General features: G+C 40.0%; 1 protein-coding gene across 4 annotated transcripts in view; it reads left to right on the top strand.

The window, feature by feature from the left end:
* LOC109038576 (E3 ubiquitin-protein ligase ari-2) overlaps positions 1 to 4,705 on the top strand; it is a 37,970-nt gene extending 33,265 nt beyond the window's left edge. For 3 of the 4 annotated variants that reach the window (XM_072305817.1, XM_072305819.1, XM_072305820.1), the window contains exon 8: positions 22 to 4,705. In XM_072305817.1, the coding sequence (XP_072161918.1) occupies positions 22 to 177 (156 nt within the window). In that variant the 3' untranslated portion in view covers positions 178 to 4,705. The remainder of the gene's footprint in view (positions 1 to 21) is intronic. The other variant, XM_072305818.1, reaches the window with a different exon arrangement.
* Positions 4,706 to 16,510: the final 11,805 nt, after the last annotated feature.

Below are 16,510 nucleotides of genomic sequence, written 5' to 3'. Positions count from 1 at the left end.
ATATTTTCTTTTCGCTCACAGTTTGAATATCAGCAAGCACAGTTGGAGGCAGAAATTGAAAACCTTTCATGGAAAATTGAGCATGCAGAAACCACTCATCGAGGTGACCTAGAAAATCAAATAGACATTGCCGAAAAGAGGAGAACTACTTTATTGAAAGATTTCTTTGAATCTTGATAGGACTCCTCGTCATTGACTGTTGAGTAATATTTATTTATCTATGTCTAGAGAAAACAAAATTTGATGTCGCTCAGTTTTATTCCAAAGCTGAATGAAGTATTTAATAAAAGTATTAAAAGATCTGGCTATTAAACATTCTGCAAGTAAGAATCACAGTCTTACTTAAATTGTAAGGTGTTTACAAAAATATTCAAAATTCCCTCCCTTTCTTTCAACAAAAGCGATCACTCTGAGCCAATCAGAGTGCGGTATCTCGTGTTTTCGCTTGTCATTCCTTCCTCTTTCTTACAAGTCAAGTTTTGTTTCTGAAAATGTAAGTTCGTTTTTCCCTTCTGAAAGGTGGCCCTTTTGGGTCACCAAGTCTTCAGTCAAGTCTCCAAGTCAGAGTTGGCACCCCACGTTGGGCGCCATCTTTGAGACTTGGAGCCCGGAAAAAAAAAGAAGTCCGTATCTCATGCTCATTGAACTTGCGTGAAGGAAGGGAGCTCAGCCTGGAAGAGAAAAAGAAAGAACACAGAGTTCTTGATTAATCAAAACCTCCAGCACCTGAAACGCTTACCGACCGGCAAATACATGAAAGAAAAACTAAATGGTTGCCAAACAAACTTACACTTACAGAATCAAAACTTGATTTGCAAAAGTGAAGATGGAATGACAAGCGAAAACACGAGATGACGCTCCTGCCACGGTCTTCCACCCTGATTGGGACAGATTGATTGCTACTGTTGAAAGAAAGGGAGGGAAATTTGAATATGCCCTTGACCATGTCACAAAATCTGTATCTTGCCATAACTTTTCAGTTCTTACTTGAGTGCCCAGGCTATGCAATTCAGCAAAAAGATTAGAATATCCATGGAATTTTTAACTGAAAGCGCTGATATTGTGCGTGCATGCTCTGTAACATGGTTGTAGTGCATTTTAAGAAGCAAATAGTATCTGTAATGAGCTAAAGAGCTTTATGCCAAAACGGCATTTTTCGCCCCCCCCCCCCCCCCCCCGGAATTTCTTCAACCTTTGTCTATCCCTTACTCATACTTGAGCGCTTCTTTTTACCAATGGGCCTGTTGCAAACTTTTGCTAGAGCAAAAATAAGAGTTGTTTCTTATAGATAATGCCTCAAAAATCACGATGAGCGCATCGGCAAAGTCTGAAATGCACTCATAACTTCACAATCTGCGTAAGAAATTTGCGTTTTTTTAAGCTTCCCGCTTCAAAAACGATACTACGGCATAGGTGAACATTTTGCTAGAGGAGTCGCTCCATCGTCGGCGATATTCATCATGGCCGACGCTTGCACGCAGTTCCGCGCGTAATTCAAGGAGAGTTCAAGGTCAATCAATTTGGGCGTGGAAAATATGAACGTTAACACACCGATTGTTATCTGGTCTAATCCAGTTCAGGTGTTATCTCGTCCCATCAAACGTGTTTTGGCGGATTGGCGTCGGCTATGATGATTATTGCCGACGATGAAACGACTCCTCTTACAAAATGTTCACCTGTGCCGTAGTATCGTTTTTGAAGCGGGAAGCTCAAAAAACCGCAAATTTCTTACGCAGTTTGTGAAGTTATGAGTGCATTTCAGAGTTTGCCGATGTGCTCATCGTGATTTTTGAGGTATTATCTATAAGAAACAACGCTTAGTTTTGCTCTAGCAAAAGTTTGCAACAGGCCCATTTTCAGACCCCCAAAAAAATTTGGGGGAGCGCTAGCGGGGGTGGAAGTCAAAACCTGTGAACCTTGTTATCTCTGGAACGAAGAAAGATATCAAGGTCCGGTTTGGACGAAAAATCGTCTAAAATTGCATAATTTAAGACTCAAGGTCAAAATCCTGATATTACATTTTAAAGTTGACAAATGTACTATTTTCAGTTTTTGAGTCGAGAAAATTTCTCTTAAACAAAAAATTCACAAGGCACTCATTTTTTTATTTGAACCAAAACCAGTTTTTTCAGATAGTTCGTCTTTTTCCACATCCAACGAGTTGTCTACTAGACTGAGGAAATAAACTGTTCCGGAGTTTTGAGCAATTGAAGTTTCCGCTCAACGCCCGCCGACCGATTTGCGCGCGCCAAAACATGGTTCTAAAGCTTGATTTGGGTGTTAATAAATCAGATTAAATGTTCAAACCGTGAAAAATACATTTTTAGGGATTCTTAAGGGTCGCTCAAAAAGAAAGGCCCATCAAGTAGCACTACGTAGAAAAGTGAATATTTGAAAGTATCTGTAACTTTTGAACTCAGCGACCCTCAAGAATCCCTCAAAATGTATTTTGCACAGTTTGACCATTTAATTTGATTTACTTAGGGTGTCCCAAAAGTACTGCACGTTTTTTTTTTTTTTTCGGGCGAACGGTAGTAGATATCAAAATGCGGTTTGTGTAGACTTAAAGTCCGAGTGATTACCGACAAAACAAGATAGATCCGAGCTCTGCAAGTCAAAAATTGACCAAGTTACAGTGTTTTGAAAATGACATGTCCAGGTGACCCCTCCAGGATTTTTAGCTTCTTTTCTAGAACAAAATCAAAGAATTAAAGATTCAAGTGGTTTAACAAATTAATTTCACAAAATCTTACCAAGAGTACTAGCATTTACTCTTCTTCACTGGACGACTGGACACTAGTTTCCTTTTAAAGTACCCTCTTTCACTTTCCACACAACGCTGCAACTGTTCTTCCCACTTCTGCAAACATGTTTTTTTCAAAATCTTCTTTCCTGAGGTTGTTCAAGAAAGTTTCAACAGCTCTTTTTATTTCGTTAACGGAGGTAAACCTCTTGCTTCGTAAGCCCTTCTTTAACGTACGGAACAACCAAAAGTCGCAGGGTGCGAGGTCCGGGCTGAAGGGGGGTGCGGAAGACGGACAATCCCGTGTTTATCCATACTCTTTAGTGCACTGGACCGTGTGGAGGCGGGCGTTGTTGTGGTGCAGGAGCCTTGTCTCCTTCATCTCTGGCCGCCTCTTGGCAATGTGCTCACGTAGTGTCATCAATACCGAGCTGTAGTACTCCTTAATGATTGTCTGCCCAAGAGGGACAAAATGTTGATACACCATCCCTCGAAAATCAAAGAGTGCAATAAACTAAAAATCCTGGAGGGGTCACCTCGACACTCCATTTTCAAAACACTGTAACTTAGTCATTTTTTGACTTAGAGAGCTCGAATTTGTCTTGTTTTATCGGCTATTACTCCGACTTTAAGTCTACATTAACCGCATTTTGATATCTGCTACCGTTCGCCTGAAAAAAAAAAACGTGCAGCACGTTTGGGACACCCTATGTATTAACACCAAAATCAGACTTTGGAACCATATTTTGGCGCGCGAAAATCGGTCGGCGCGCGTTGAGCGGAAACTTCAATCGCTCATAACTCCGGAACCGTTTATTTCCCCAGCCTAATGGACCACTCGTTGAATGCGGAAAAAGCCGTTTTTGCCTAAAGCTCTTAGGAAGAAAAAGCGCATTATTGATGAGGTGAAATCCATCAAATGAGCATAGTTCAGTGAATAAATTGCATAGTCCTTGTGAGAAAGGGATAAAACGAGTGAATTCGACTAAAAAAATGGTTAGAAATGCATCTGGTGTCATCCATCATATCCTCATCTATTACCCCAATACTTACCTCCTCTTTTTTTTCCAAAACACTAGATTTCTATTTTGTACACTCAATTTAGACTTATTTAGTTCCTTGAAATGACAATGAGTCTGTTGCAAGCAGCAGCCACAGTCCTATCGAAAGTTGCTTTTCCCAGAAAATTGCACAAAAATCGTAAATGAGCGCAAAAATCACTCTTTACTTTATAATCTGCGTAGGTAAAACAAGAATTTTTCAGCCTCCTGCTTAGGAATTTCTCAGTAAAGCTTTCCATACTCAAAAGGAATGAAGTTCATATGACATTGAAAAAAAATTGCAACTGTTGATGACAACAAAGGAGTAACAGTCGAGGTGTTCTTTTGAATGTGCAATGATAACTTGACAGAGTGTAAACTGTCACTTTGACAGATGATTAGTCATCCCTGGCTTTGGACTACATCCGCATGCTGTGCAAAAAAAAATATTGCAGCAAAGATCTAATTTAACACAGATGAGTCACCTCGACTTTGCAACTCTGCACAGTATCTAACATGGTTGCTGCCATGACATAGTTAGGAGAAATCAAGCTGAGTGCCTGCAGTAAGTGAGTTATGCTAGCAATCTAAATGTTATTCTTGTGGATCTTGAAGTAGTATTTTTTATTTTACCCTTTTTCAGATAATTTTAGTTTTTACTGCAATGAGGAAGGGTCTTTAGAATTTCCCTGCACATGACATAATTATTAGGCCTGATCATTGTCAAAGTCATGTAAAAATCTGGCCTTATGACTGAAGCAGCTGATTGATTTGGAATATGTTATGCCCAGTTAATATTTTGTTACCTAAAAATAGAGCTTCTCTTCATCTCTGAGTAATAATTGTTTATTTTCTCTTGTGTCTCTGTGGGGTGTTCATTTGCCATCGTTTACAAATAAAGCTTGAGGCTTAAGCAACTGAATCTTTTGCTGTGTGTGCGTTTCCATTTCTATAGTCAGTGTGGATCCAATTTATTCATGGACCAAGATTTACACTGAGCATAGGTTTCTTGTACTCACATTGATTCATGAATATTTAGGTTCCAATTTCAGCCACGTTTTCCCCAAAATAACCCAAGTGAATTCAATAAGTGAGGCCCCAGTATTGAATGGGGTTGTTGCATGCATTTCTTTTAATTCAGTTTCTAGAAGTTGGTGGTGTGCTGATTGTTAAGGTATTTTTTTAAAAATTTTCTGATGATTGGAACATGGAGAAAAAGCGTCGAAAGTTGAGAAACGGTTTGAAACAGGGTTCCTTCCCGCGCCTCGAAATCACGTGACTCGCACTGTGTTGTGACGTCACAACGCATGGCCACGGGTTTTTGCTATCTAAACTGCGTGCTAATATGAGTTTTTTAAAAAATCAGGAGAAATCAAGTTTTTCCGACTAAACTCATTTTTTTTATCTTGATGGATACCTAAAGATAAGATGAATCAATTACAGACTGGGTTTTTGGCTCTTCACGACGATTTCTGGGTCGGAAAGTGAGTTGAAAATCGCTCCTTTCCCGTTTTCTTCACGCAGCGGAGGAGCCGTTCGGCGGTGAGCGGAGGGCGGTACGCAGCAGCCGGCCCTGCTCGGGTTTCTCCGGCAGCGTCCGCTCATCATCGTAGCCAATTGGAGCTCGAGATGAACTTAACCTAACCTAACCTCTACTAGATAAACGTACTCTATGAGATAAACACGCGGTCAAGATGTGGGTTATGGCGGCGAGGAGAAACTTCCGCGTAGTTTGACCAACTGTACGGCAGCCAATGAAAATCGTTTATTTTTAACTTGAATTTGACGGGCTTTTGGGGCTGAAGGACTTGATTTTTGACTTTTTGAACGTTACCATCGTTTTTATCGCGAATAGTTCTATGACTGCATATTTTTTATCCTCAAATCCCTTACCCATGCAACAACCCTATTCTCAGTAGCCAAGCCAAAACTTTCTACTTAATTGTTGCTTGGTTTATTAAAGTTATATTGTCCTCTCCACTATTCCTCTCTGCCATTTTCATTGCCGAGGCTTGTCTCTTCAATCATTCGTTTGTGCCTTGCAATCATCTAGTATTCATTTAGCTGAAGACTACATCCTGCTCCACATTAGTGCGCTTCAGTTGCTCAGCGCCTCTTTGGTAGTGATTTTGATACTGAGGAAGGATAGTACAATTAATGTTACTCACCTTCACTTGCCCTCTCCCACCAATTAAGTGATGCTTTTAATAATGCCTTTATTGTTGAAAGATTCCTACTACAAAGAGGTTGTCCCATTTTCCATAGGAAATGGCCGCAAGAGCTTTTCCATCCATACTTTCAGGAATCATAACGTATCATCGGAGAGGCCTAAATCCGGTGTCATTTCCCGTCTAGCCCTCCAGGGGGAGGGGGGAGGGGTCAAAGGTCAAACGCTCCGACCACCATAACTTTTGAACGACTCATCGAATCAACTTGATCTTGGGCTCAAATGAAAGCTCTTGACGAGACCTTCCATTTGATGGATAGTATTGTCTGTTTTTGGTAATTTTTTAATGTAAAAAAATCATTGTTTGATTTTTCAAGCCCAAAAAATTCAGTTTTTTGGGGTGTTCTATAATAGGGAACGCCTGAATCATTACAAAAACCACTTTAAATGAAAGCCCTTGATTCAAGCTTTAAAACGAGCTATCATTGAACCTGGGGAAATGAATGTTTCAAAAGTTATGACCGTTCAAAGTTGGCGTGGCGCGCTATTTTCGAAGCGCGCGGAGTGTATACTCGCGTGCCACTCCTCCCTACCTTTTCCCCTGGTGCCCACTTCAGCTGATAACGGATATAGAGAAGACAAAAGCTCCCTGCACCTAAAGAATGACCAATCATTGGTGCAAAATTACTTGCATTTCTAACGAAAAAAGGAAATAAAAATAGATTTAATGCTAATAAACGACAAGACGCTGGCATACATTATTTTTTCGCCCCCCCCCCCTCCATGATTTAAGGTTTAATAGCCAAATCAAGCCTCTTTTACTGCAAAATACACTCAAAAGCTTTAGATAATATTCATAGGCTCTAGTGAGCAACTAGCAGACCAGCACTGGAAAGTCACATTTAATACTGAATATATCCTTCCCTCACCTCTCTTCGATCTATTCCCTCTCATCAAGATTTACCTGCATAGGAATAATCAGATACCGCAATGATGGGAATCAAGGGCTTTCATTTAAAGTGGTTTTTGTAATGATTCAAGCCTTCCCTATTATAGAACACCCCAAAAAACTGAATTTTTTGTGCTTGAAAAATCAAACAATGATTTTTTTACATTGAAAAATTACCAAAAACAGACAATACTATCCATCAAATGAAAGGTCTCGTCAAGAGCTTTCTTTTGAGCCCAAGATCAAGTCGATCCGATGATTCGTTCAAACGTTATGGCGGTCGGAGCGTTTGACCTTTGACCCCTTCCCCTCCTTCCCCCTGGAGGGCTAGACGGGAAATGACACCGGATTTAGGCCTCTCCGATGATACGTTATGATTCCTGAAAGTATGGATGGAAAAGCTCTTGCGGCCATTTCCTATGGAAAATGGGACAACCTCTTTATTACCTAGTCAATAGAGAAATTTTCTCACCGATCAAATTCAAAATGGTCTCTTCAGTTTGGATCTACTGAAATTTTACTGCTGTAGTGATCAACACAGCTCTTATGCTTAGACCTTTACATATTTTTGGAAATAAATAGGTGATCACATACTCAAAACTGACACTTCAAGTATTCTGATTGTTACACTCCAACACTTTAAAGCTCCATAACCAAAAATTTATGAGCCAGGAGTAACATGAAATCTTGACTCCAAAAGAATTGACCAAAAAATCGTTCACCTTAATTCTTACTCTAATGTGCTGTGTTTAAAGAGAGATTTACAGAAAGAATAGGTGTAATGGATATTACTCTCTGTAGGGTAAGATTTGAAGATCCCTTACAGGTATTTTCTATCGATGGCTATACTTTAAAAATATAGCATGAGGATATTTCAAAGACTATTTTTTTTCCTTTTTCCTAAAAATCAATGTAGTTAGAGAGAAAAATATGATATATTTTCGAGATGCGGTAAACACCCGACCAACCGAACCAATTTTTACTTTGTGGTCTTTTGGGAAGTTTCTCTGAATACGGTTCTGCAATGTTCTTTTCTTCCGTTTTCTTTAAATACATAGGTAAGGTGTATTCTTAAAAGCAGTCAAATTGTTGAAAATGCAAGTGTATATCAAGAGATGAGTAAGATGTATTCTTAAAAGCCTTCAAAATGTTGAACATGCATGTATATATCAAAAGATGAGTAAACATAAAAAAATTTCAACGTATTTTCATCGACTTCTCATTCATTTAATGAAGTTCAACGTTATTTTAAGTGATCTTTGGATCATCCAAACTTGAGCATATTCGAACCACTCAACTTCCACATTATAATAATAATCCGGTGTTTACTACAGCTGTATTTTTCTCAGCATCAGATGTCACATGACGAGCATAATGGACGTAGCATAATTAGATTCACCCTCATATTTTCGCAGTTTATATAGGAGATGAAGGGAAACTATTTATTATTTTAGCATAAGGGCTCCTAAAAGATGTCATGGTTAATGTTTTAACTGATTTGAGGATCCGTATGATACTTTTATTACAAAATGTAATTTAAGCGCCTCAAAAAATATTAATTTATGATTCAACAATCTTTCAAAGTTTTTTAATTTACTCTCTTTGATTCCTTATCAGGAAAAAAATAAATAACCAATTTCTCGCAGGCGTCATCATTGTTTTTGCATTGTGAGCAAAAGTGAGCATTTGCACTGTGCACTGTGAGCACTGTGCTGAACAGGTTGGCTCAGCTACTGTTAGATCTACTTCTGATGTAACACGGAATCAGAGGGTATTTTGACGGGACATTCGAATTTTTGGTCAGATTTTTAAAATTCTTTGATGGCGGCCGTGGCCTAAAATGCTAGCTCGGCTCCTGTTCGATCGATTTTCGTGACAATATGTATCAGGGGGTACTTTTTGGACATCTTCTCTTCACTTTTGGCGCACCTCACACTTGCCTGCCTTTCTGATTGAAAATTCTCAGTCGCGAAAAATTTTGGAGGGAATCACACCTCGAAACCTTCATTTTATTATCAAATTCGATATTTTGGAGTCTGCAACTTGGCAACGCTGCTGAGGGGGGGGGGTGTGGCGAGGAAAAGTGAGAACTCGTACGATCCTGATCGTCAGAAAGCAAGCCTTCTGGAAAGGATCGAGCTTCAGCAGATCAAGCCACAAATTTAGGGTGCCAGATGCTCGTCGGGACGCCTGGGTTCGGGCGCCAACACACTTGTAGTGCGTACTCACCAAAATAATGAGGGGAGGACAGGTTTAGCAGGAAGGAATAATGAGAGCAAATTTGAACATACTAGAGTCAATTTTATTGACGAGAAAAGAAAACTATTTCTTAAACACAATTACAAACTTAAAATTCTCAAAGAAAAAAACAAACTAAATACGAGATCAGAATAGGATGGTTGAAGACCAATGAGTTGATTGGATTGACTTTTAAAATACTTTGAAAGGAACGGTAAAAGGGACATAAAATGTTTTCGAACTTTCGAATGAAATTTTCTTTTGATTATTTATTTGACCATAAATTTTCCAGACAACCGGTGCCACTCACCACGTGCACTCAATCTTGTATGGCGGATTTAAGGTTCAAAATAAATATTTCCAAAATAAATTCAAATAACAACCAAAATCCCAGGTGCTACTCACCACGTGCACTCTTGGAAATTGATCGATTATGAGAGAAATCATTAAAAATCAGAGGTGGTAACTCCAGTGGCCATACTCTCTCAATATAGGTACTCTAAGATCCCCACTTGCTGTCAGGCCCGCCACATCCCATCTCGGGCCCTGGTACCAATTTTCTGGCCCGGGCCCCTAGCACAGGGGGGAGGGGAAATTTTTGAAATTTTAAATCTATTTGGACGCATTATGAAGCTCTTATGATGGAGATTTTCCATCAATTTCTGCAGAATAATTACGCCTTTTTGTTTACTTTCAGCACCAAAAACTTTCGAATTGTTGCATTCAAAACATCTATAAATTTTTTTTTGAGGGGACAGATGATAATTTTCAATTCTATGGGGAGCCGGGCCCCCCTGGACTCCCCTTTCGTACGTCTATGACAGGGGAGTTAAGCCATTGAAGTCGAGGATGCCCAGAAAGGAGCCTCTTAGCATCCGACAACGGAAGAAAATGAAACACAGTTACTAAAAATATCATTCTACATATACTCAAAATCTTGAAAATCTCTAAAAAAGTAAGAAAAATTTTATAGTGCCCTAGCCCGTTTCTGAAACTTTATTCACCTTTTGCGGAATTTTTAGGGTAATTTTTTCACTTTTCCCTACGAGACAAGGGTTACACATGAATTCGTAGTGGTTTGTCACCTGCGTCACGGGCCCCTCCAGGGCCCGGGCCCCGGTACCAAGGACCCAGTATCCCCCCCTTGTGGCGGGCCTGCTTGCTGTGTGTGCAGTCGGCTAAATCGCAAATCCCTCATACATGCAACATCTCCATTGCCTGACCTGAACGGTCTTCCCCTTCAGTTATGTCCTGGTTTTCCCTGCTGGTTGGTTATGTCCTGGCCACTGGGCCCCACGGTGCATAACGTTTGCGCACATTTTTTTTACTGATAACGTTTGCGCACACTTTTCACGAATATCATTTGCGCACACTTTTTACCGATAACGTTTGCGCACACTGCACTATTTGGCAACGCTGCAATGATGCTATGCGTGTCACCCGAAAACCGGAGTTTGAATGGAAATCACACAAATGGGAAAATGCGAATCACTTCGAAACCTTCATTTTATCATCAAATTCGATATTTTGGAGTCCGCAACTTGGCAACGCTGCCGCGGGGGCAAAAAAAATGTTGTACGGGCATGAAAATTTCAGGAAAGTCAGATCTTATACCAGGTGAAAACGTACTAAAAATTCAGATCAGTCAAGGCAAGGATGAAGGAGAGGGGTTTTAATTTGTCGCCCCTAGGCCAATTTCGCTATTTTACCCCTAAAAAACGGCAAAAATGCGATTATTTTTCCGAGAGCTCCGATGACCTATTTCGAAATTGCCCAATAACCCATCAGGGAGTACCCTACTACAACCTCTAACTTGAATTTTTGATGTACATTCAAAGTTCCTAATAAGTCACTTCCCTCGAGAAAAGTCCGGATGTGATCCGAATTGAATATCACGAAAAAGGCCACAGAAGACGTTTATCCGTCGATCTATCGATATCAAACGCGGGTGGGATCACCTCAACTGAACGATAGTTAAAGCCTAGACAACTATTTTGAATAGTTAAAATCGACGGATGTATTAGTAAAATCAACAATTAGATGAGTAAATTAACCCAGTAAGGCGCACGGAATTAATTTGGCTTCTCAAAAATAGTTGGCTGAACATTAACTATTACCTATTTACTTAATTTCACCACAATTTTTTTTTTCAGTGTATAATTACATACTGCCAACTATGAGGAAAATATACTGTCACTAATACCTCAAAATATTCTTAATTTTGAATAGAATTACAATGACTAGTATAATATAATAATACATCAGTTGGTAAAGACCACTTCTCTTGTCTGTTGTACCAGAAAAAACATTTAATAAAAATTCAAAAGAGGCGAAGTAAAGCTACCTCCGAAAAAGGTAAAAAGTAACTATTCATCCATTGTGGGCCATCTGGCACTGGCGGAGCCGATCGTTACTTAAATATTTGCGGCGAGCTTTCTTGTTTGCAAAATCAGTGAGAGAATCCTCAAAATCCAATTTCACTGTCAGATCATTTTCAATCTTCAAAATAGAAAAAACATTTAAACTTTCTTGGAGTAAACATGACCTCTTGCTATTTTTAATTAAATCTAACGCAGAAAAAGACCTTTCAGCAGATCAATTTATAGCAGGAGTTGTTGAAAAAATTCGTAAGCAAATAGCAACATTGGGGTAAAGACACTCAATGTTCTCCTCCCCCAACAATTTCGCCAATGACGCAATTGAGGAAAAATTCGCGGCGGCGAGGCGCCTGCGCGTGCTGAAAATCGTGTCAGGTGGCGCGGCGCAGGGAGGTGGTTCTAGATACAACAGTACTTGCGGTCGCGAAAATTTGCCGCTGTACGACACAGCCCTTCTTCTGCAGACGAGACTGCCTTTTCCTTTGGGGCCGTCCATAAATTACGTCACCTATTTGTCCGATTTCTTGATCCCCCCCCCTCCACCCCAGGCGAGTGACGTAATGTTATGGACGGCCTCTTCTCTCTAATTTAAATTATTTTTTTTCCGGTCAAATTTTCAGGGGTGGCATTTTTCATTTTTTTTTTTTTTTTTTTTTGTTTCTCGATTTCTGCCGCTCCCGAAAAGGACTCTATGCACGGACCCCCCAAAATCGCCCATTTCAAAAGTTAACGAAATTCAAACCAGTGATAGAGGGGCACTTCCGGTCTCCAAATCCGGGGTTGGTTTAGTGCCCAGCCCCCCGAGTGCGACGTTGCCATTTTTTAAAGTTGAAACATGTTAAACCCCATAACTTTTGAGCAATTAAAGATACGAAGGTGCGGTTTGTTTGAGTTGATAGAACATAAAAAGAGCTATCATTTCGTATATAGTTTTAATCCATTGTTGCCAAATTTACCAAAAAATCGGCAATTTTTCGATTTTTTCAACGTGCAAAAATACGGTTAACCTAAAAAAGTCAATATTGGGACACCACGTAGGAAAATAAAAAACACGCGTAATTAAAGCCCTTAATGTGAGCTTTCCAACGGTATATCGGTTTTTCCGGGGAAATGATTCTATCGCGAGATACAGGCCTTCAAAGTCCGACTTGGCGTACTTTTTGGAGGTCCCGCGTCATTCGCACCTCAAAAAATTAGTATTGCGAACGCTGGCAGAAAAACGAAACTCATATGTAATAAAAGCTCTTTCAGTGAGCTTTTCAACGGTATATCGGGTTTTCCGAGGAAACGATTCTATCGCGAAATACAGGCCTTTAAAGTCCGACTTGGCGTACTTTTTGAGGTCCGCCGTCATTCGCACCCCAAAAAATCAGTATTGCGCACGCACATAGGAAAAAGAAAATTACAGTAATGAAAGCCCTTTGTATGGGCTTTCCAACAGTATATTGGTTTTTTTGGGAAACAATTTTTTCGCGAGAAACATGCCTTCAATGTTCACTGTAGCGGTTCAGGTCCTATTGAATATAACATGAAACAGGGGAGTTCTTATCTAAGTGGGCTGCCGTCCATGCAGCGGCGAGCAGGGAGAGAAAGATGCGGATATGCAGAGAGAGATGCAGATTTAGAGACGAACCTGACACATACTGCCAACTGTATATTACCAAATGTTAAACGAATTTTAAACCTACAAGTTCAATGGAATCTCAGAAACAACGGATCCATTTTTATGTAGGTATCATGTCTCGCTTATAACACAATCCCTGAGATTGTGACTTTTTTCTTGCATCCTGTATGCCTGAGTGTTTTCATTCACGTTGAGTGTTTGACACCATCGATTTTTCTGAGGCAGGGAATCGATAAACGAGATCGAAAAATTGTCTATTTAGTGCCCTGTTTCATGTATTATTTAATATGACCTGGGACGTGCACCATCACGATGGGCAAAGAAACAAGCCGCGCAGGATACCTAAAAACCCCGCTACAGTGAATATTGAAAGCATGTATCTCGCGATAGAATCGTTTCCTCGGAAAAACCAATATACCGTTGGAAACCCCATACAAAGGGCTTTCATTACATGTAATTTTCATTTTCCTATGTGCGTGCGCAATACTGATTTTTTGGGGTGCGAATGACGGCGGACCTCAAAAAGTACGCCAAGTCGGACTTTAAAGGCCTGTATTTCGCGATAGAATCGTTTCCTCGGAAAACCCGATATACCGTTGAAAAGCTCACTGAAAGAGCTTTTATTACATACGAGTTTCGTTTTTCTGCCAGCGTTCGCAATACTAATTTTTTGAGGTGCGAATGACGCGGGACCTCCAAAAAGTACGCCAAGTCGGACTTTGAAGGCCTGTATCTCGCGATAGAATCATTTCCCCGGAAAAACCGATATACCGTTGGAAAGCTCACATTAAGGGCTTTAATTACGCGTGTTTTTTATTTTCCTACGTGGTGTCCCAATATTGACTTTTTTAGGTTAACCGTATTTTTGCACGTTGAAAAAATCGAAAAATTGCCGATTTTTTGGTAAATTTGGCAACAATGGATTAAAACTATATACGAAATGATAGCTCTTTTTATGTTCTATCAACTCAAACAAACCGCACCTTCGTATCTTTAATTGCTCAAAAGTTATGGGGTTTAACATGTTTCAACTTTAAAAAATGGCAACGTCGCACTCGGGGGGCTGGGCACTAAACCAACCCCGGATTTGGAGACCGGAAGTGCCCCTCTATCACTGGTTTGAATTTCGTTAACTTTTGAAATGGGCGATTTTGGGGGGTCCGTGCCGCTGTGGGCACAGGCTCACTTTGTCCCTACGGTTAATCCAGCCCTGTGTTTTTGTTTGCACCCATCTGAAGTTGGGGGCAACGTTTGCAGTTTCACCTCAGTTTTTTGCCTTGCCAAAGCTTGATCAAAACATTGAAAACATTTGGTTCAAAGCAGTAACTGATTTTTTAGCACCGCACAGGAAAAAATTTGGCGGGCAAATCTCCCTGCTGGCAATGGTATAGAAGGGTAGAGGCCCTACTGGATAGGGAAGAATTGAAACTGAAGTTGAGCCGCGAGCAAGCAGTTGCACGAGAGTGTGCGACGAGCGGGATTCCCATACCACTGCGCAGATCGGCCAAGCGAGCGTTGCGGACGGACGATGTATAAAAAATTGCCTACGTGGAGGTGGTCCGGTAGCAACAAACCCGCCGCTAGTCACTGGAAAACAATAGAAAATAGTAGTTGCGTCCATTGCCTGCGAGCGCTTCTGTTTCAATTTCTTAGCATTGAGTCGGGCCTCTAAACTTCTATACTCTCTGCAATAAAAACGTCAACAAACCTGGACAGGTTATAACGCGCTTTATTATCAATCATTAAATCAATCATGTTGGTGCAGTATTATTATGTTATGTTTGTATTCAGTACCTCGTAAAAAGGAACCGCGAAAGATGGAATCTGCCGGATTCTAAATTGGATTGCATTTTGCAAAAAGGAACCACTAGCATTGCAATGATGCTAAGATTGTGCAACTTCATCTTTTGCAATAAAATTGCGGAAATCGTGAAAAACTATGAAATTTAGATGGTAATTTTTGTTTTGAATTTACAGTTTTTAGCGAGTAAAATAGAAACTATTAATGGATAATCGGGTTTTTCCTCCAAGACAAAAGAAGTTGCACAATCTTAACAACATTGCAATGCTAGTGGTTCCTTTTTGCAAAATGTAATCCAATTCATTACCAACAAATATATTAGTTTCTAATAAAGATCTAAGTGTCAGTTCTTGCGTTAGCTTCGATGATTCATAGTATGTAATGTAAGTACCTAATTAGTTGTGTAATTTTGCTTGGTGTATACCTACGGAGCAATTTTGGAGATAGTATATGATGCATTATATAATGCATTTGAATTCCTAGGTTTCACCGGACTCAAAGCGTTTGCTGCTAATATTCTGAAGCGTTCCGACTCATTTATCGGAGAATTGAGCGTTTCCTATCGGCCCCTCTGCAGTTATGAGATTAGTCCAAAGATCCTTGAGGAACTTAAATTAATGACTCGGGTGGTGCTTTTGAGCCTGTTTCAAAGAATTAAAGGCATTTTTCAAAATCTACCGTCCATGAGCTCTCCGTTTGACCGAAGTGCTCTCCTCGCTATACGGGTAGGTGGGGGTAAGAGTATGCACGGGGTAAAAGTACGCACCGCACTTTTTTCGCGCGCTTTGTTTGAATTTATGATTGTACTGGGTGTTGGTTGTTGGCAACATTGAGTTTCACTTGTTGACGAAGTTGAGAAGCGGATGTGTTTTGACGGAAATATGAGGTAAATTCACTTTTCATGCGAATTAGATCGATTTTTTTAGTATTTGTATTGTCTGTTGTGAGTAGAATAGTTGATGGAAAAAATCGGACAGGCACCGTATCAAAGAGTTATAGTGTTGGCTTTAATAATCCGTAGTTGTTTTCACCTAGTTTTCACACCCTGGGCCTTGGGTCCAAAGTTTTAGTTTATGTTGTCCAATGTTTAAAAATGGGGCAAACGTACGCAGCCAGAATGGGGCAAAAGTACGCGCCCAAAAGTGGAGCGTGGTGGTGGGGGGAGGTGTATAGGAACTTCAACATAGAAAATGTAGGCATCTCAGTATCCTAATAAATTTTCATGTTCCTTTGTTCAATTTGGGCATTTAAACTTTGTTCTTTTTCTGTTAAAAAAAAATTGACTTCGAAAATTATTTGGGAGCTTGTAATGACTGAATTATTTATTTTTTCCACAGTAAAAGTGGTTAGGCACTACTGGAACCCTCAGAGACCAGTTTTAGTTTTTTTCCGGAATGTAACAGCAATTTGGAGCCCAGGAGATGTTTTTAAAAAAAAAAAAATTCTCCCGCGTACTCTTGCCCCATTAAGTACGCATTTTCAAATTTTTTTAAAAAATTCGTCACGGCCATGGATTTGATTTCTCAATTTTGACAACGCAGGGCACTTTTGCGCGAGGGCTTGCAGTAGG

This window comes from Bemisia tabaci, unplaced genomic scaffold (genome assembly GCF_918797505.1).
Source record: "Bemisia tabaci unplaced genomic scaffold, PGI_BMITA_v3".
NCBI classification, from domain to species: Eukaryota; Metazoa; Arthropoda; class Insecta; order Hemiptera; family Aleyrodidae; genus Bemisia; species Bemisia tabaci.
The sequence above is the reverse complement of the archived record's forward strand: the minus strand, read 5'-3'. Positions and strand labels throughout refer to the sequence as shown.